General features: G+C 39.1%; 1 protein-coding gene across 4 annotated transcripts in view; it reads right to left on the bottom strand.

The window, feature by feature from the left end:
* Nucleotides 1-22,887, bottom strand: part of CAMSAP2 (calmodulin regulated spectrin associated protein family member 2) — a 123,136-nt gene that overhangs the window by 28,682 nt on the left and 71,567 nt on the right. For 3 of the 4 annotated variants that reach the window (XM_061633922.1, XM_061633921.1, XM_061633923.1), the window contains 2 exons: nt 14,847-14,988; nt 13,157-13,296 (listed from right to left, as the gene is read on the bottom strand). In XM_061633922.1, coding sequence (XP_061489906.1) covers nt 13,157-13,296; nt 14,847-14,988 — 282 coding nt within the window. Of the gene's footprint in view, nt 1-13,156; nt 13,297-13,863; nt 13,974-14,846; nt 14,989-22,887 lie in introns of those variants that run through there. The other variant, XM_061633924.1, reaches the window with a different exon arrangement.

Below are 22,887 nucleotides of genomic sequence, written 5' to 3' on the forward strand. Positions count from 1 at the left end.
ATCTACAGCATGCCTCTTCCCTAAATACATTTCGTAAAGCCTTAAAGACCTGGCTCTTTCAACAGGCCTTTGGGACTTCCGGGGAGGGTTAAATGTTATGAACAAATGCCTTCTACCCTACATTATTATTATTGCTGCTGTATTGTTTTATTTTTATTATTGTATTTTATTGTATTGTATTTTAATTCTTCATGTACGTCGCCTACAGTGGTCATTGGCCAGATAGGCGACATATAAATTAAATTTATTTATTATTATTATTATTTACATCCATACTGGCTTCCAGTAATCACTGCATTGTTTTCAAGGTGGTTACAGACTGACCACTTTATAATATGCTCCAGAATTTTCCCAGGGATTGATGTCAGGTTGACTCATCTGTACTTTCCAGGTTCCTCCCTTTTGCCCTTTTTGAAAAAAGGGACATCAGCCCTCTTCCTGTCATCTAGCACTTCACCCATCCTCCACGAATTTGCAAAGGTAATAGACAGCAGTTCTGAGAGTTCTTCATCCTAGAGTATTGAAGGCTCTAGGATGCAGTTCATTGGGCCCTGCAGATCTGAACTTGTTCAAAGTGATTAAGTATTCCTCGACCATTGGTCTATCAGTTTCAAGCTGCAATCCTGCTCTTTCAACTTCACATTTCCCAGGAGGATCATAGACCCTCTTGTGGGAGAAGACTGTTCCAAAGTAGGAATTAAGCACTTCCTTTTCTTTGTCATCTGTTACCATTTTGCCATCATTGAGCAGCTGTACCACTATTTCTCTTCTCTGCCTTTTACTATAGATGTACCTGAAGAAAGCTTTTTTGTTGCTTTTGACATCTCTCGCTAACCTCATCTCATTCTCAGCTTGAGCCTTCCTGACACCATCCCTGCTATTCCGTGCTACCTATCTATACTCTTCCTTTGTGGCCTGGCCTTCCTTCCACTTCCTATGCATGTCCTTTTTTGTTTTCAGGTCACCTCTAAGCTTTTTGTGAAGCCACATTGGCTTCTTTTGCTGTCTTCCCTCTTTTTTTCCTTGATGGAATTGTTTGCCATTGTGCCTTTAGAATTTCTTTTTTAGAAACTCCCACTCATCTTGGACTCCTTTTCTCATTAGGGTTGTTTGCCATGGAACCTTACCATTGTTCTGAGTTTATTAAAATTGGCTTTCCTGAAGTCCAGGGTACGAGTATGGCTACTCTCACCTTTTGCTTCTTTGAAAATCAAGAACTCAAGTACAGCATGGTCATTTTCCCCCAGAGTTCCTGTAACTGCCACTTCATTCACCAAGTCATCTCTATTGGTTAGAATCAAGTCAAGGATAGCTGATTCTCTAGTTGCTGCCTCCACTTTCTGTAGGAGAAAGTTATCTCCAGCACCGAGTCAGGAATTTTTGGGAGGGGCCATGTTTGGCAGAATTTGTCTCCCAACAGATACTGGGGTAACTGAAGTCCCCCATTACTACTACATCATGCCTCCTTGAAACATTGGCAATTTGTTTTTCAAAAGTTTCATCCTCATCTTCTCCTTGACTGGGTAGTTGGTAGTAGACTCCAACCACCATGTTCCTTTTATTCCTTGCCCCATTTATTTTAATCCAAATGGTGGAGCTACCAAGGTTGTCCTCCCATATTTCTGTACAGGGATATACTGTATATTTTTAACATATAGCTGACTGTGCCTCCCCTTCTATTCCTTCTGTTCTTTTTGAACAAGTTATCTCCTTCAATTGCTGTATTCCAGTCATGGGAGTCATCCCACCAAGTTTCAGGTATACCTATCAAGTCGTATTTACTCTCCTGTATTAAGAGTTCAAGTTCATCTTGTTTGTTTCCCATACTCTGGGCATTAGTATATAGACTTAAGACCATGAGATTTAAGGCCTAGCTTCCTTCCTACATTTTAATGAAGACTATTATGGTGCCCCATTAGAGCAGTTGTCTCAGTTCCTCTTAATGTGCACTACAAGACTTTGTTAGTTGTTACTGCCAAGTTAACGACTCTCTCCCCCTTAGGATTCAGTTTAAAGCTCTCCATGCTGTGGCCAAACACATTCTTCCCAGTCCTTGTGAAGTACAATCCATCACTTGCCAGCCTTCCATCTTCCAGGAAGTGTAGCCTATGGTCCCAGAATCCAAATCTCTTGCATTGGCACCACTTTTGTAGCCATTCATTCACCCAGAGCATATTTTTTTCCCTTTCTACTCCTCTTCGAAGTACTGGAAGGATGGATAAGAAAACTATCTGGGCCCCAAAATCCTTGAGTTTCCTTCCCAGAGCTTCAAAGCCTGATGTGATATCTTTGTAGCTCTGCTTGGCAGTATCATTCCTTCCCACACGGTTGAAAAGAAAGCGATATCTGTCAGTGGGCTTTATGAGTGATGGCAACCCTTATGCCAAGACTATTTGTTGCTTGCTGGTTGCTTTTTTAATGGTAAGGGATTATTTGATTGTTATTGTTGTTTAAAAATATGTAAACTGCTCTGAAAGTATTAACAGTGGAGTAACAAGAAATTATGATGCAATGTAACAAATAGTATAGCGCAGCATAGCATAGCAGATAAGAGACTGACCAATGGATCCCTAGCTCAGTTCTTGTTTCTGCCACGAATTCACTTATTCATTTCACTTTTCTCTCAACCCCCACCCCCTGCATCTTATAGGGGAGTTTAAGAATTATCTTAGTGCAATGCATGTGAAACACGTTAAATATTATAGTTTAATCTATATCTGTGCTAAATATTATTACAGAGATTCTAATTATCATAATCAAATAGCCATCAAATACAGGATAAATGGACAACAGATAAATTCGTTCCCATTAGACCTGGCAATCTTCTCATGTCTTGAAAGTCATAGGTGTTAAAGAGGCCCATGTATCTGAAGGCAAGTAGAAAGGTACTTGAGGATCTATGATGTGTATATTTGAGAGAATGGATATGAACTGAACTATTTCAATTCTCTTCCTGCATACACATCTGCAGATCCATAAAGCACAAGCAAGACACAATATCTAACTGGTAGAACACACACAAGCTGAAAAATGTGTCTGGGTTCCTTTTAAATATACACTCTCAGCCACCAGAGCAGGTCTTGAGGTATCAAGGTTGTGTTTTCAGAGCTTGTTAAACGTGAGAATGAGGGCTCTCTCAGGGGTATATCTTTCAAAGGTAACACAGGAAGCATGTTAAGAACAGAAGAAGAGCCTGCTGGATCAGGCCAATTGCCCATCTAGTCCAGCATCCTGTTCTCACAGTGGCCAACCAGTTGCCCATGGGAAATCTGCAAGCAGGACCTACATGCAAAGAGCAGAATTTCCTCCCCCCTCCTCAACTGAACAACTAGGCTGTAATAAATCTATAGTGTCCTGTCAGCAGGATTACAGCTAGTGCAATGGGACTTCCCCTTTCTCCTCTCCCTGTGTATGCCCAGTGATCTCCCCAAATCTGCTCTGGAGGGTTGGGTGAACCCTAGGATGGCAACTTTGGATACAACATGTAGATTTTAGAAAGGACAAATAAAATTTCAATGATACAAGTCCTAGTGGGAAAACAGCTGTAGTTGTAGATTCTCTCCCCCCACACACACACACCTTTTAAAAAGTATACCACTGTAAGCGAAACATGCATTATTGTACCTGATGCATCTCAACTCTGGCTGACCAACTTTCGAGAAAAGTGGGTCCAGAATGGAGCTCTTTTAACATTAATAGTTTATACAAAGTTGATGCATAGCAGATAGAGGAATTTAGACTATTATGCAGGGGTCAGTAACATGGATGCTCCTATGGCCAGCAATGAATTTATCAGAGAATTCCTAGAACACTCTCAAGTAGGACATGTGTCACCAAGAAGCAGTTGGAAAAGGATCCAGTTTCTTCCTTCCTTTGCTGATTTCCTTTGAAAGCAATTAACTTTAAATGGCTAAACATGACCTACTTCATAGTGCATCATGGAAAACAGCAGAGATCGGGGAAAAAAATCAACATTAATATATTAAAATATCACATACATACCTCAAGAATATAACTTGCAACCTAGCAAACCAAAACACAGGCATGTACTGTGTCCTGGCAGGTGCTTGGCAGTTTGCATTCTCCAGTTCCAGGCATACGGCAGGGAGGGGGGGAAGAGGTGGTTTATGAGACCACGGGTGGGTCACAACGATTTGATGGATCACAAGCCGTGAAGAGCTGCCTTGAACCATGAAGTATCCTTAGAATTCCTAATGCTATTAAATATCCCTAGTACAAACGGGATCTATCCTCTCAATAAAAACTATAATGAAATAATTTAGATGCTCACCAGTTCTTTGTTAGTGCCAAGATCTGGTAACAGAATCTCACCCTGGAAACAGACTGTTTGGGGTGCAGATCATTCTGTTAGGTCCCAACTCAGCATGCAACCAAGACTTTCTGTTTCTCTCTTCCTCAAAATATAAGTCTATTTTTCTTTCCTCTGCATAACTAGATAAGTACCTCAAGATCATTTTCTCCCAGTAGGGCTCCTACTGGGAGAAAGGGCAGGATATAAATTTAATAAATAAGTAAATAAGTAAATAAATAAATTTTCTAGATGCTTTATATGAGATGTTTTTCTAGATGAGAAACTCAAAAGCTTGCTCATGACTTTGCAATATTTATTATAATTAATTTATTTATTATAATTAATAATTAATTAATTCTTAATAATTTATTATATATTTTTTTAATTCCACCCACCCTTCCTCTCAAAGTTGCCCAGCACGGCAAACATAAAGTTAAAAGAATACAATCAAAAATAAAATAAAAACCTATTTTAAACAACTAAAAAACATCTAGAAGCCATCACATTCCCTCCCAGCTAATAATTTACAAGTTTGCCAGGAACAGCATCTTTCACCCATCTGGTAAACAGAAATGTTTTAAAACTCTTCCTGAACACTAATAATCAGGGGGATAGATGCACCTCACCAGGGAGGGTATTCCACAAATGGGGAACCACTACCAAGAAGGTCTTGTGACAAGCCAATGCAAATTGGCCAGCAGCGGTACCACCAGCAGGGCCTCCTCTGCTGATTGTTGGTCGCAAGATAGGCAATAATGGAGAGGCACTCTTTCAGGTACTTGGTTCTCAAGCTATTTAGGGCTTTGTATGCTGGCTCGCTGGCAGCCAGTGTGCCTTCAGGACTGGTGACACATGGTCCTGTTGTAGTGCACTACTTACCAACCTAGCAACCACATTCTGCACAAACTGCAACCTCTAGACAGTCTTCAACAGCAGCCCCACATAAAGTGCATTACAGTAGTCCAGAGCATGGACAACTGAGGCCAGGCTTTCCCAGGGCAGGAACAGCTATAGCTGGCAAACCAGTCTAAGCTGGGCATAAATACTCCTAGCCAAAGAAATCACTTGAGACTTCAGTGATACGTTGGAATCCGTTCGTACTCCCAGACCACAAATGTGTTATTTCAGAGGAGAGCAACCCCTCCCAGCCACAGCAACCTATCAGGATTCAACCTCTGTGTATTGGTTCCTATCCAGCTCATCACTGCTTCCAGCCACTAGTCCAATACCTTCATAGCCTCTCCTGATTAAGATGGAATTGAAAGAGAGAGCTATGTTATCATCTGATGATATGCTCCAAATCCCCAGATCCCAATGTTTTCATATAGATACTGAATAGTATAGGAGACAGAACAGACCCTTCCAGGACCCCACAACTCAAAAGTCATGGGGCTGAACAAGAGTCACCTAGTAGTGCTTTCTGATAATGACTCTGCAGGTAGGAGCAAAACCACCATAAGACAGTGCTTCTAACTACCCCCCCCGAGTCATTCCAGAAGGACACCATGGTCAATGGTGTCAAAATCTACTGAGAGGACAAGGAGAAGCAAGAGGGTCACACTCCTCCTGTTTCTCTTCTAATAGATGTCATCAATCAGGATAACCAAGACTGTTTCAATGCTAAAACTGGGCCTGAAACCATAACTGACTGATCCAATAAATATATTAACATACTGTAGCTTTTGGAATAATGGCTACCTACAGTTTTGTTGGCTTTCCATCTGTGGTGCAGTGATGTTAGCAAACTTAAGAGTAATATGACTCAGCAGGCCACTTGTACATCCTAGTTACCCATCCCCTTAAACTGAATCATGTGCTAACAATCCTGATTTTTGGGGTTATTTTATAGACTAACATCTTAGTCTAACAAAATATTGTCCAAATTATATTAGCACCTTCTATACATTATAGCACAATCATTTAAGTGACTGCAAAATCTAGCTCTACAGGTGACATAATTTCCCCCCACTCCCAATCCTGCATGAGTCCTAAGCAAATCCATGCAACCTGACAGCAGGACATATAGACATAACCACTACTAACGTTTCCTCCTTGCTGGCCAGGTGGTTTTGCTGGATTGCATGAATCCAGTCTTGGAAACAGGCAATCACTGCCCTAGTTTTGAACTGAATAGATAATCAGGGACACATCAATTTGTCCTATTGTTATAAATCTTTCAATCCACATATAGATTTTAGGAAATTTATTTTTTAAATGACTGAGGCAATGAATGGTGAATTTAATAAATACTTAGTTATGCTTGCTACTTCAAAAAGTAGCATAAACCACATATGAACAAATATAGATTGTAATCAATTTACAAAAATTACCCTGGGTGCTGATTATGCTCATTACACCAAACCTAACTACTAAAGGCAGAAATCACATGGTCTGCAATCTGCACGTGCTACGGATCAGATGTAAACCAGTGGCACCTTCCTTAGAACAGTAGTAAAAGAAAACAAAAACAGGAATACCAACAGCGGATCGAAGCCGTCTAGATGAAGAGGTTAAGGAGCAGAGCTAAAAATATGTATTCAGCTATAAAAGCAGGTTGCATCCTTGTATATATTTTCCTCACAAATTCAGTTCAATGAAAACAATGGTGGTTTTTTCTTTTGCTATTTAAAATGATTTTTTAGACCTACACTCCAAATTTAAGATGCTTAATAGGTTTTAATGTTCTACTGACTTTAATTACAGGCCAGAATGATTTTTAAATTATCATTTTGCATTGTTGCTGCTTGAATTTTGCAGCAACACAATCTTTTACTAAGAACTCTTATAGTGCAATCATATGCATTTGATGGGACATTCCCAAGAGCGTATAGGACTCAAGACTTAAAATGCAGTAAAAAGCACATTTAATTGCATTCAAGAGGTATTCCAGGAAACTTTAAAGCCCTCTCTGGCTGAGTTTATTCTGTTAAGAGAGCAGCTGAATTTTACACATGCTTAACAGAACTCAGAGCACCAGCTAAGTGTTTGGGAAGAAAACTTGGCAACTCTTTCTATGTGGCATTGAAATCTAAATAAGTATTTATTCTGAAAAGCTGGAGAAAACATGACTGCAATTCAGTTCTCCCAACAAATGTTCCAAGAATGACCCATAACACCCCTTTAGAGAGAGAGAAGAGTAGTAAGCTATCAAATTAATGTATCAAAGTGCATTTAGCATGATCTATTCACATTTATACCACAATAACTAAGAAACAAAGGCCACCAACAAAAAATTCTTTAAATACATTAAAAGCAGGATACCATCTAGAGAGGCAGATGGAACCTTGGATGACAAGGGAGTCAAAGGTGTGCTAAAGCAAGATAAGGAGTTCGCAGAGAAGCTAAATAAATTCTTTACATCTGTTTTCACAGCGGAGGATATAGCTTTTGCAGGAAGGGACTGTGCAGAACTGAGGCGAATAGTGGAGAAAGTTTTAGACTTAATAGACACAATAAAAACTGACAAATTGCTAGGTCTGGATGGCATCTACCCAAGAGTTCTCAAAGAATTCAAATGTGAAATTGCTGATCGTCTAACAGAAATATGTAACTTGCCCCTCAGATCCACCTCCATACTGGAGGACTGGAAAGTGGCCAATCTTTAAAAAGGGGTCCAGGGGGAATTCCAGAAATTACAGGCTGGTTAGCTTAATGTCTGTCCCAGGAAAACTGGTGGAAAGTATTGTTAAAGATAAAATAACCAAGCATATATAAGAACAAGCCTTGCTGAAGCAGAACCAGGATGGCCTCTGCATGGGTAAGTCCTGTCTCATTAAGTTCTTTGAGAATGTCAACAAACATCTAGATAGACGTGATCCAGCTGACATGTGTACTAACTGGCAGTGACTGACCAAGAATGAGACCTTGGGGTCATAGTGGATAGTTCGATGAAGATGTTGACCCAGTGTGTGGCAGCTACAAAAACGGCAAATTCCATACTAGGGATCATTAGGAAAGGAATTGAAAATAATGCTGTTATACAAATCTATGGTGCGGCTGCATTTGGAATACTGTATACAATTCTGGTTGCTTCCCCTTAAAAAGGAGACTGTACAGTTGGAAAGGTTCAGAAAAGTTCAATCAAAATGATAATGGCAATGGAGAGACTCCTTTATGAGGAAAGGTTGCAGCATTTAGCGTTTTTTAGTTTAGAGAAAAGTAAGAGGTGACATGATAGAAATGTATAAGATTATGCATGGCACAGAGAAAGTGGATAGAAAAAGGTTTTTCTCCCTCATAACACTAGAACTTGTGGATATCCAATGAAGCTGAATGTTGGAAGATTCAGGACAGAAAAAGAAAGTACTTCTTCATATTGCACATAGTTAAACTATGGAATTCACTCCCACAAGAGGAAGTGATGGCCACCAACTTGGATGGCTTTAAAAGAGGATTACATAAATTCATGAACAATAAGGCTATTAATGGCTGCTAGCCATGATGGCTATGCTCTGTCTCCAATATTAATTGCCGGAAACTGCGGGGGGGGGGGAGTGCTCTTGCACTCAAGTCCTGCTTGCGGGCTTCCCATGGGCATCTGGCCATTGTGAGAACCAGAGCTTGGAAAAGTTACTTTTTTGAACTACAACTCCCATCAGCCCAATCCAGTGGCTATGCTGGCTGGGGCTGATGGGAGTTGTAGTTTAAAAAAAGTAACTTTTCCAAGCTCTGGTGAGAACAGGATGCTGGACTAGATGGGCCACTGACCTATCCAGCAGGGTCTTCTTATGTTCTTATGTTAATGTTCAAGCAATAAGCTAGTAAAATCTATCACAAGAGCATGCCCCTCTACATCAAATCTAATAAATTGTTGCAAGCTAGTATGGCAAAACATACAGAGCTAAAAATATTTTCAAGTGGTTTCAATGTATTTTTATTTATGGAGGATTTAGATATACTGTGAAATCCTGACTTGGCAAACTTTCAATTCAATGACTTCTCTATATAAACAGCTCCATAGTGCAATCCTAGAAATGTGTACTAAGATGAAAGTGCTTTTGTGCTCAATGAGACTTAATTCCAGGTAAGTATGAATATGATTGCAGGCTTAGCAAAATAGGTTAAATTCTATTATGAATGAAACGGATACCCAAATGGGTTACTTAAAAAAAGTTATCGGAGCTACAAAAAAAAAAAATCACTCTTAAAGTAGTTAAGTGTTACCCATACTTTCTTCTAAAGAGTTATTTATCGTGACTCATGCATCAAAATATGTTACACACATGGACTCCTTGTCCACTTTGGATCCATGAAAACAAAAAAAATTATTTGGGGGGAGGTAGGGAATTATGTATACGCCATACTCTCATAAGTCTGGTTTGCATACTAACTATGTTTAGTTTTATGTGCACAAGTGTAAGGGATTGCATATTCCCCTTTCTCCTGTCCTTTGTCATAGCCGCAAAGAGATCAGAAACATCTGTTTCTGTTTTCAGCTGTGATTACTCATCATATTCAAATCCAGACAAACTGTGGTTAGTCTTAACTGTCACTTAGGGAAACCAACCAACTTTAAACAGTCCTAACTTGTTTCCCTAAAGTTAACTAAGGGTGGGCAATGTGTGGCCTTCCAAATGATGTTGGATTCCAACTTCCATCACCCCCAGCCAGCAAAAGCAGGCTTGTCGGCACTAAACACTAGACTGAACATTTAATTTGTTAATACTGGCAAAATGTTTGATATAAGAAAATAAGTCTTTTCAATTTATTAATTGTGATAAAAATGCTGATATATTATAAAATGTGTCATATCTACATAATTAGATATGGAGATATCAGAAAAAGAGATTAGGGAATGTTTGATGTAATTAACAATTATTCCACTATTGGAAAAGGAATTAAAAGGTGGTTTATATGGTTGGTTTGAGGCAATATGATATTGCAAAAGTTTAAAACAATTAATTAATATATTGGTTTTATTATATTTGAACTAGCTAATTGAATTTTGTAGTGGAACCATAGCTTGACAGCTTATGCACAGTGCTTGTAAAATAAAGTTATTTAAAAAACCTGACAACAACTGCATCTTGGTAGTTATTATTCATTTATTTATTATTAAATTTATATCCCGCCCTTTCTCCCAGAAGGAGCCCAGGGCAGCAAACTAAAAGCGCTTCAAAACACCTTAAAACAAAACATCTTCAAAACATCTTTAAACATCTTTAAAAAACAATTTAAAAAAACTTAAAAAGCAGTTCCACCAACAGGCGCAGACTGGGATAAGGTCTCTACTTAAAAGGCTTGTTGAAAGAGGAAGATATCCTTACATGCAACTATGTACAGCCTGCTGCTACATACAAGGAGCTGTGGATTGAGTAGATCCACTGAAATCAATGGGCAGATAAGTCCACTGATTTCAATATATCTAATGGAGTATGACTATGGATATCACCCAGTGTATTTAGGACAACTAGAGGGAATTCAGCAAGGGCATTAAATACTGTATCAGAGAACAGTTGGGCCAAGAGGACTTGAGACACCTACAAAACATTCCCTGGAAAACACATCAAACTGGATTCCTAAAGGTCAACTTTCTACTTGTAAGGAAGAAGTCTAGCAAATAACTATATAGACACAACAACAAAAAACCACCCTGGTGTCAGTGTTCCTGTGTCTACACACAACAATTTAAATTTAGTAATTAACTCCATTATTAGGAAATGAATCCTCCAAGTTTAAGCATTTAAAAGCAGCATTTAAACAATGTAAGCATTTAAAAGCAATCAAAACACAAACTTCATCATTTTTGTAAAAAGTGAGAAAATAAACACAGGCCACTGTCATCTTCCCAAGCACACACATACTCTCAAATGCACCCCTTGTCAGGTGGAAGTGTATCTGTTATATTCTTGAATCTCTCTTACAGCTTTCTTATTGACATTTTGAAGTTTTGGGGGGTAACATTATAACAATGGTCTGCTGGAATAGCTACTATTAGTGTTTCTGGAGAAGGATGGTGATCCTGCCTTATCTAGCATGTTCATCTTCAACTCCTTTCAGCTACTCTGGTCACCTATGCAATTAACGATGTGGTACATGATGTAGAATTCAACTTTTCACAGTACTGAATTGGGACTGGCTTTCACCCAGAAATGTGCCCATTCTCCCCACCCCCAGGCCAGAGTACAAAAAGCCCTGTTTTGCTTTATGCAATTGTCTGTAAGCTACCTATTGCAAATAAGAAGTACCACAGAATTTTGTCATAAATGTTCTGTAATAAACAAGATTTGGGAAAAAAACATTTTAAATTTAAGAGGCCAATATGAACATTAGTAAGAAGTGATATTTTGTGCAGCTACAGCTTGCTTTTTGTATGCATAGTATAATTTAAATTAATGTTGCAACAATGAATCACAATTGTAGTTAACCTAAACCGGAAGCAGAAGATTCTTAACATCTCCTTGTGGCTGTGTCAGAAAGGTTGGGGAGCACATGAACCCAGGGGGCGGCTAGGTTCATTCTTAAAACACTAAAGCGTGGTTTAGTGTTGTATCTGAATGTAGCCAATTGTGTCAGTCCATCTAGATCAGTACTGCTTACACCAAACAGCAGACACTCTCGAAAAAGTCTTTCAGCCCTCTTACCCAAGGTTCTTTGAGTAGAGAAAGGGAAGGTTTAAATTTGGGGTCTTCTACATGAAAATTATGTAGCACTGAGCTGTGGTCCCTTCCCAATTTTTTAAAAAAGTTACTGTCCTCTGTTCCCTTTTGACCAAGAGGGTTGTGGAAACTGAACCCAAACGCTCATAGGTGTAAACCTACTGTCAGTGCAGAGCCAAACCACTGAGCCAGAATATTAGGGGCAACAGAGGTCTGTACATCAAAATACTATTTAGTGGCTAAGACAATCTTATATTGATTTTATATACACCAATCATTTCCAAGTTGTGCACCAGATCACAATAGTATGATCTGGGAGAAGCACTATCATGATTTTAAAAAATCCATTTTTAAAATATATTTCCATGAATACACAACATAAATTACAACTGGTTAATCAGCCTATTTTCCTATTTTTGCCAGTGAACATCTTTTTAACCTGTACCACACCTGCTTAGAAGAAAATCTAATTGAAACTAATGGGAATTACTTCCAGATAAATATGAAGAAGATCAGGATGTGCGTTTCAGCTTGGAATGTGTGGGGAAAGGTGTAAAAATGGAAATGGGCTGCCTTAAAGTCGATCCCAACTTATGGCGACCCTATGAATAGGGTAAACGGTATTCCAAGGGTATTCAGATGATCTTAACTCAGCTAATAAGCTGAGATATTAAATCCTTAAGAGTGCACACACAGCCCCATCACGTAAACCAGTAAGTCTTGGCCTAACTATAGTTTCTCATTTTGTCTGAATCAGAAAACTATAGTTAACAGCTTTGGAACAAGCCAGGAAATTCAACCAATTTCAAGCCATGATTTAATATCCAGGGTGATTCTGAAGTCATTCATTAACCATCATTTCTTGGTTTGGACAAGAATTAACTGAAGATTTCCTGGTTTGTTTAGATTTGTTTCCTGGTTTGAAGATTTCAGCTAGCATAAAGAGCTGCAAAAGAGCTGCAAACATAGGAGCCAACACATGATTGTCCGAACCAGCCCATAGTTTACTAAAGTGCAAGACTAAAAGTAAATGTAGACCTGAATAGTCAGAATAGTCCAAGAGTTCCAACAAAAGTAAATGCTATTAAAGACGATTAATGTCTTTTGGAACACTCTTAAGACCATCTACATAATAAATAGTCTGAGCATGCACAGGACCATGAAGCTGCTACAAGGAAAATGACTGCATGTGCTCATGGCTTCCTGTGGATAATTATCCAAAGACATTCACAGGGTTCTTTTTTACCTTTATTGAAGCAGCAGCATAGAGCATATCCTCAAGTGTAAAATGGCAACACCGGTTCAAGTACTCCTGGCAAAATTCCTGTATCAGTTGCAGATTATACAAGCTGTCAGCCAGAGACATGGTTTCTTTCAAACAGATATCTATAAAATGAAGAAAAAGAATATTTAGGCATTTTATGAAAACTGATCCAACAGCCCTCTCCCCTACTCCATTCTACATTTATTTTTGGGCAACCTGAGGTGGCGGGGTGGGCAAAAGAGTGAAGCTCCTGAATTCACTGGTTTAATAAAACAGGCTCATTATGAAAGAAAATTTCCCCTTTTTCTTTTTAGGTGCCCATAACCAAATGGAAATTGCAGTTCATTTGTAAGCATACTACACAGAATTATGTTTGCTGCTAATGCCAGTTCTGAATTATACAGATGTTATTAGGCCAGTGATTTTTTTAAAAAAGAAATATATATTTCTCAGTAGAGCAGTTGAACACTACAAAAACCTATCATTTCTTAATATTACATCTTCATAATTATCTCCACATTGGCTGTGTTTGGATGTCATGATAAAACATGGTCCTTGACCATCAAATCTGGAATCAGAAAGCCATTTCAAGCCATGCTTTCAAATCTGGTTTGGAGGACAAGCACTAGTCATAGTGCATCCATTTTGATGACATGGTTAGCACTAAACTACAACCTGAAACTGCTCACAAGATGGAGTGTGCAAGTCTGTGGCTCATTTACAATCCTCCAAACTATGGCTTGGAGCAGAGATGGAGGACTTGTGGCCCTTCTGATATTGATATACTCCCAACTCCCATCAGCTCCAGTCAGCATGGCCAATGGTCAGTGATGATGGGAACTGCAGTCCAACATCTGAAGGGTTCCCCATCCATGGGCTAAAGCAACGGAAATAGAAAAAAGAAAAACTGTTTGCCCCCACAGAAATTTGGAGTACAGTAAGTCTTTAGATACAAAGGGCAGGTACTACTAGTATTCACTGATACGTCATTGAATTCTGGTCTAATAATTAGTTAGTAGTAACAATTTAGCATCTGATGTAGTACTTTTTCCAAAGGTTCAGAACCCTTCATGTACACTAATGAAGATTTGAATCAAGAGCTTATTGGCTCATAGCGAAGTTCAAATATTATCACTGATGGAATACCGTACATAACTATGTTATATCAGGTTGGAAATCTGTAATCAGAATAGTTGATTTCATAACCAGAAAGCCCAGATTCTGTGAAGCATGCATTTTATAATAGTTAAGGCATACTTTTATTTTTTTTAAAATCCTACCAACAATATATCATAAATGGGTATGGTTTTATTCTAGTCACACAATTTATTATGTGTGCTTAATGTGAAATATTTTCATTAAACCAAAGGTGGCAAAACGTTTACAGAACAGATACGTTTATGGCTATTTTGGATTAAATGAGATGAGCAACTCTAAAATCTAATTGGGCTATTACAAACCAGGCTAATCTCACTGGGCTATTATAACACACTGCATGCATTCAATGAATGGATATCAATGATTGTTTAAATAAACATATAAAATTATTTTGGGTACTTATGTAGTTCAAAAAGTTTTACAGGGTGGATTGCAAAACCATACTACAAATTAATTTAACAAATGAAAATGAAAATAAGCAGAGGTTTCATTAAGCGGAAAAGTTCTGCCTCACCCTCCAGTCTGACTATATCTGGACAGTAAAAATGGATTAGGGCAGCTAAAGCACAGCCATCTGTACCATCCTTCAGCAGATTTTCCACCAATGGTATACAGGGCAGCTGTCTAAGCAGAGTTTGTTCCTTCCTGTAACGAGCCTGTCATGCAAAAAGGAAAAAAGAATAGACATGTCCCAGAAACATATGTGAAAACAGATTTGTACTGCAGATGCTTTAATCCATTAGTACAAAAAAGACATAGTTATTTTATATAGATTTAGCACTTACAAGCAAAACATAGCTTTATTTTAAAGGAAATACCAATGCCAATTTCACTGAAAGTGATGTCAGTTTTTAAGCAACTGCACACATACTATATTTCAAATCAATATGGACCCATGCACATAGTACTGAGAACAGCAATTTCAATGGAAATAAGCAATAGGAAACACTGAAAGACAAGACTGTCTAACTGCTCTGATTCAGCTAGGCTTTCTAAGAGGAGGAAAAGCAACACTTAATTTCTTCTACTAACTGAGAAGTAAAATAAGTAGTGAATGTCTTTTCTGCATATTCAGAATTTGGGGAATAAATATTGCTGTTTCACTAAATATAAAACTAAATGACAGTTAACAGATGATTTTCTTCCACAAAACTAATTTAGGTTGTAACTTCATCACACTTATACTGTTCTATTCCATTTGGAATGGTTTTATTTGTTTTTTTTTAATTGTAATTGTTATCTATTTTTATAATTATATATTATATTCTTGTAACCCACTGTGGGACCTTATGGCAAAGGGCTGGTAAGAAGTCTTATAAATAAATAATCTTGCTCACTTCTTTCAGTGAGAGAGGTGTGTTTTTTCCCCTCAAAATCTTTGCAGTTTGAAAGGGACACTAATCTGAAAAACTGAAAGGCACCCAGGGGAAACGTTGATTTTTCCATAATGTATTGAATAGAGACAGCAGCAGTTGGAGAGGCCAGGTAAGGTGTTTCTGCTTGCTGGGCTTTCCAACCCCAGGATTGCTGCTGGTTACCAAGAAGGAGAAGGGCAAGGTGGTGAGGAGGTTGGTCTGGGTGCAGCAATAGCAGAGGAAGCAATCTGACGCTCCTACTGCTGCGCGTGCACCATGCCGGCATTCCTACTGCCTCACCCCTCTCTCTTTTGGTAACTGGCAGCGACCCTGGTGTTGGGAAGCCAAATAAGCAGCGCTATCCCACCCACTGTCATCCACTATTTAATAGAAATGAACTATAAATGCACCCAAATTCATCTTCAAAGCTTGTTTGCTTAAGCTACTTAAACGTGTCTTGGTAATAAGAGATCAAGGCATATGTTACTTTATGTACCAAGGTCTTCCAGTTGGTGATTCTTCTCATGTACAAGCAGAACTTGTCACATAGGAGCCATTAACAATGTGGTGGGTTTCCATAACCACTAGAGGTATAGCCAGCAACAGTGTACAACCTTGCCACATGACGGGCAAACCCAATTACATGTTTCATACTCAGTGTTGAGAATAAACCACGTAAAACAGCACAGATACATCTTAGATGCTGAGGTGGTTTATATGCCATGATAAACCATGACATTGTGATGGGACTGAGCTAAAGTGAGACTTGGGCTCGTGTGCTACCCCTTCTCGTGGCTGTGAGAAGTTCAGATGCTTTCACCTCCATTTTTATTAACCATATTCATAGTTTATTAAGCTGATTTGTTTCAATTAATTATAGGGGAGGTCAACAACATAATTTAGGGTGTGGATGACTTGCCAAACATAAGTGAATCTAAAATGGAAGTGGAAGTTCTGATCTCTTCCCTATGGTTGCATTAGCTCAAGGTTCACTGTGGATAATTCTTGTTATGGTGGCCAAATTCACTAAGGCAGCATCCCTAATACATATTTATTAAGTCTGTTCCTAGACTTATTTGGGAAAACTATAAAAATACCATCTGCATTGTTAAGTCCAAACTAGTATATACAACGTGGATTTAAAGTACAACAAAGCTATTTACTTGGAGTAGAAAAGATAGGGGCAGCATCTGGCATATAATTAAGAAGTTAGGCACACTTTCCAATTACCTGCAACTCAAAGCTGAACACAGTAGTATCAATAACACTGTCAACCAAGAACTATATTCCTTACAGATGGGAAGTCATTCACACAACTTAAAGAGAAAAGCTTGTCAAATATACCAAATATAATTCCAGCAAAAATGTGTGTAAGATAGCAGAGTGGGGTTTTTTTCAGACATGCTACTCAAAGGGACAAAAAACTTAAAATGGCAAAGTCAGCCACAAAAAAGCAGCTTCTAGAGGTCAATATATTTTAATATTATGCACAATTTATTCTTATTTATACTAAACACAAATTTGCATATGAACAAACCTATTACAGGTGTATTGAAACCCTGCGGTAAAAAATATACATAACAAAATCCTTTGAATTCAACATTTCAGTCATTTTATGTACACAGATACAAACATTTACAGATAGATGTAAGTCAAACAGAACAACTTAATCAGAACTTAATCATACACATGCCATACAGTGTTCCTAGGTTACTATAGCCTACCTCTGCTGCCCCTCTGGACAGAACTCTACTGAATGGGAAAAAGAGACACAATGGCAATAAATGATTGGACTAGCATGACACGGGCAGAGCCATTCATATAAATTAAACTATTGTATCAAAGTGAAGCAGTTGGGCAAACTTACAGGAACCAGTTTCCAAAACCATTTGGAAGGAGACTTCAGAGGAAGCAGCAGGGAAAAAAGCAAAAAGCAAAGGAAGAATGAAAATTTTGACCAGTTTTGAATTTAATTTCATCACAACATTCTCCTCAAACATTCCCATTTTTGCATAGAAGTAATATTTAATTACACTGTGTGAACACCCCTAGTGCTCTTATTAATTACGAAAGTGGTTAATAATAGGACTCCTGTGAAAATAAGGATTTTTGTACTTTTCAGAATATTTCAGCAGAATAATGATCACACAGAGAAAAATAAATCCATAATATGGTGTCTTTTATCACAAGAATAGTACTTTTATTTCATTTCCTAGCTAGCTAATTAATTCAGTATTAGAATTCATGATATCAGATTATCAAAGTGAACTAATGGGAAGAAGCAACAACACAGAAACCAAGGGATTGTGTAGTCGTGGTGTAGTGGTTAAGGTGCTGGACTACGACCTGGGAGACCAGGGTTCGAATCCCCACATAGCCATGAAGCTCACTGGATGACCTTGGGCCAGTCACTGCCGCTCAGCCTCATGAAAACCCCATTCATAGGGTCGCCATAAATTGGAATCCACTTGAAGGCAGTACATTTACATTTAATCCTAAACACACCTTTATAGCAGTTTCTGATCACAAGAAATATGCTATGTGAAACTCTCCAGTGACAAGCCCACATACACATTTGACAACATACTTAAAAAGCATGATCAAACTTTTTAAAAATAATTTTGTCCTGGACTATTTTGGTCATGACAAAAACCACAATAAAATACACTCTGGACAACAAAATGACCTTTAGAGAGTACTGTTTTTGCCGAATGTTTCATGCACAACTAGTACCAGTAAAAAGAGGGGCTAATTGGTGAGAGTGAAGTGTTGATCAGTAACACTATAATTAGAAGGCCACAATAATATAAGATGCATGTGCAGGGTGTGTACAAGTGTGTGAAATTCTCTGAAGGCTTTCGTCTCAAAATCTGCTGCTATGGGATCCCTAGCTCCTTTAAAAAGCAATTTAAGGACAACACCAGAGATTTTTAAATGAGAAATTCTCCTAATGCACTCATATATTATGTTTTCCTCCAGTCTTTTCCCCTTCTAAGTAGCTGTTCAAATATTATTAAATGTATTGTTCTTAAAAATGTTGAACAGCAGCATGAGGGCTCTGTGAAGGCAGCTTCTGAGAGGGGGGGAATCAAAGAAAATTTGGGTGTGTGGATGAGTGATGCACAATATCTATGGTTTGTGGACAAAAGATCCACATAAATGATGTTGAAGTTCACTGGATCCAAAGATTGCACAAGTGGTGGGTGCCAGTTTTCCCTCATGCCCTTTGAAAACTGGCTGCATAGTATTTGAGGGGGGCTCCAGAGTGGGTTTTTTTGGGGGGGGGGGAACAGGTGAATGGGACTATGTAGGGTGAGAGAATCAGCCCCATTGCTTCTCTAAGCAAACACAAATTGATTCTTCTCGCTCAGCAAGATCTTTGGATCCAAGTCACATTATTCTGTATTTACTTTTTTTGTTCTTACAAGTGTGTTCAACTGAAGATCCCATATTGTATTCTGCAGAACACAATGGGAATTGGTTCATCAGTTTCAAAGTGTTTGGATAGAGGCCTTTTTTGATACTTACACTGAAATGCAAATGATGGGAAAGAAATTGCTGAAAGACTTTCACATGCTTTTTCAGTGATTTGCACTGAACCAGCGCCGGCTCAAGGTTTTGGAGGGCTCTTGGGCAAGACGTTCTCAGTGGACCCCACTCATTGAGCAGGTCCACATCCTCTTCACCACTATCACTACCACTTATTCACTTGCCCTATCCCCCTGAGAGCAATCTGAACAACTGCCTAGATAGAGAATAAGGCAAGTGGAAGAAACTGCTCTGTCTCCTCTCTTATCACCAGCTACTTGAAGCTCAAGTGGCATTTATGGGCAAGTATGCCTAGTTCAAAGTTTGCTTGGTGCAACAGTTGTGGTCCTTCTTAGTTCAGGATTTTCCTACCATGACAACTTTGATATTGGATTACTGGATGTAATCCAAAAGGCATCTGCATTATTGCAGCAGCTAAGCTCTCAACTGGTGCCCATTACAGAGACTATAATTCAAAATGTGCAGCTTTGGTTAATGGTGAGTTTTCACACCAATCCAACATGCTGGCTTTTACCTTTAAGTTCTACAAAGCCTTGGCTGGCATATTTGAAAGAGTGCCGCCTCCATGTTGTGCCCTGCCTCTTTATGGCTTTTTTGAGTGCCCTTCTTGCCATCTGAAATGTGGCAAAAGGTCATCGAAGCTAGAGCATTCTTGGTGGTGGCACTCTTTGAACTTTACCCAAGGAGATCTATCTGGAAGACTCCCTTTATCTTTAGGAAGGCTTCCTTTCAAATTTGAGCTCCTTTTTTATTGACTGCTGGTTGACTAATTTTTTTTAGTGTTTTATAATTACTATTTGAATCTGTTTCTTGTTTTTTGTATTTTACCCTACTTATAAGCTGCAAGAACCCTTTGCATTAATTGGCAAGTTATCAAATGTTAGAAAAAAATATTTTAATTTATTGTACTGTTAAAATAATTGCATATGGCCTTTTCCCTGTGGGTAGGATAACTCTAAGGGAACAAAAATGACATTCTTATAAACCAAAAGTCAAAGATTAAATTTGGCTCTAACTCCCACTTTGTCAGTGTTAAGCTCGTTTAACATAATTTCACTGTGAAGTTGATTCTAAGATGACAAAACTATTATTAAAGCTTCCTTGATACCATCCTGGGATTACACTGCTATAATGAAGTGGTTTGAAACCCATAATTTTGCAGACAAATTAGTGCAACCTTCTGCATGAATAAGAGTGACATTATATCGAACTATCGGTCCAACAGCTAATGGCAACAAACATACCAATAGTGTAAACAGGCTTCCAATTTTAAAATGAATGTTTCATAATGTGAAAGATAATAGAGGTAGAGTATAAAACAAGCCTCTTTATATCCAGGCTACAGTCAAAATTACTAAAGTTGTGTGGAACTGAGAAAAAGAGCAAAGTTTATCAGGGCTGTCAATATCATCTAGATTCAGGATCCTGAAGCCAAACCTCCGGCCCAGATCTACCCTACCTCACCAAGCTGTACCAGATGGCTCATCAATTGCCAGCACAGAGGCAAGAAATGTGTGCAGGGACACTGTGGGTTGTGGCAATGGAAATTACCAGCTATCTCATACTATTGGAAGACGAGTGGGCCCAAGCCCACCACCCTAGGGGTGTTCACATGTCACACTCAACTAGTGTACAATCTGTGTGCGTGTGCACACAAATAGTTGAGCTCTGCACTAATCGTTATTCATATGTAGCGTTCAACAAGTCTACAGTTGGTGTATACAACTGGTGAGCTGTACAAATGAAGAAGTCACGCCAACACTTGTACATATGTAGATGCACCTTGTACTTGTGTTCAGTGTAAAATGTGAACAAGCCTTTCCTTTCCTTTCTTCCTAAGGTAGCCATCCTATAAAACTAGACATTCACCAGGAGCATACAGTACAGCCAACTGCATCTTCTCCTTCATATAGACAGCCTATTCACACAACCATTTGAGGATGGCTTCCAAACTGTAACAAGCCAGCAGCATGCTTCTATTGCCAGTGCTGCATTCATTTTCTGGCAAACCATTCCAAATGCTTAAGAAGTGCCAAAAGCCAAATCCATTACCAAGTGGTAGACATACACAACTGGATCATTATGGTTGGCAACAGGGTGTGATGTTTGATGAGTAGTTATGGGGAAAGGGCTTTACATTCTGAACCTTTTTACCCAGCCTGTAATGATCCAATTAGGTTCATATATGCCTCATACAGGTTTTGGCATGTGACAATGAACTGTCCCAGAGGAAGATCATAAAAATGCATTCAAAGCATTTCACATACATTATATTATATTATATTATTTGCTTTATATCCCACCCTTCCTCCCAGTAGGATCTCAGGGCGGCAAACAAAAGCACTAAAAATATTCTAATATATATTACAACAAAACATCCTTTAAAACATATTAAAGCAAAACATATTTAAAAACGTATTTTTTAAAGAAAGCTTTAAAAACATTTCAAAAAGCAATTCCAACACAGATGTAGACTGGGATAAGGTCTCTACTTAAAAGGTTTGTTGAAGAGGAAGGTCTTCAGTAGGAGCTGAAAAGATAACAGAGATGGTGCCTGTGTAATATTTAAGGGGAGGGAATTCCACAGGGTAGGTGCCACTACACTAAAGGTCCGTTTCCTATGCTGTGCAGAACAGATCTCCTGTTAAGATGGTATCTGCAGGAGACTCTCCTGCAGAGCATAGAGATCAACTGGGTATATAAGGGGTAAGACGATCTTTCAGGTATCCTGGTCCTAAGCTGTATAGGGCTTTGTACACCAAAACTAGAACCTTGAACTTAGCCCGGTAGCTAATAGGTATCCAGTGCAATTCTTTCAACAGCGGGGTGACATGCTGGTGATTTCCTGTCCCAGTGAGCAGTCTCACTGCCGCATTTTGCACCAGCTGCAGCTTCCGGACCAATCTCAAGGGCAGCCCCACATAGAGCTCATTACAGTAATCCAGCCTGGAGGTTACCAGTGCATGGACAACAGTGGTCAGGCTATCCCAGTCCAGAAACGGCCACAGCTGTCTTACCAGCCAAGGCACTCCTAGCCACTGAGGTCACCTGGGCCTCTAGCAACAAAGGTGGATCCAGGAGCACCCCCAGACTATAAATCTTCTCTTTCAGAGGAAATACAACCCCATCCAAAGCAGCCAACTGACCAATTATCCGAACTTGGGAACCACCAACCCATAGCATCTCCATCTTGCTAGGATTCAGACTCAGTTTATCGGCCCTCATCCAACCCACTACTGAGTCCAGGCAGTGGTCCATGGCTTGCTGATTCAGATGTTACAGAGAAACAGAGCTGGGTATTTTCAGCATACAACTGACACCTCACCCCAAATCTCCTGATGCCCACTTCCAAGGGCTTCATATAGATGTTAAACAGCATGGGGGACAAGATGGGTACCCTGCGGCACCCCACTGCACAAAGGGGGTGGAAAGACAATCACCCAATGCTATTTTCTGAAAACAACCCTGGAGATAGGATCGGAAGCAGAAGGATGGCATGGTCAATGGTATCAAAAGCCATCGAGAGATCAAGTAAGAATAACAGGGTCACACTTCCCTTGTCCTTTCCCCAATAGAGGTTATCCATCAGGGCAACCAAGGCCGATTCAGTCCCATTACCAGGCCTGAGCCCAGACTGGAATGGGTCAAGAC

This window comes from Rhineura floridana, chromosome 6, assembly GCF_030035675.1.
Source record: "Rhineura floridana isolate rRhiFlo1 chromosome 6, rRhiFlo1.hap2, whole genome shotgun sequence".
NCBI lineage: Eukaryota > Metazoa > Chordata > Lepidosauria > Squamata > Rhineuridae > Rhineura > Rhineura floridana.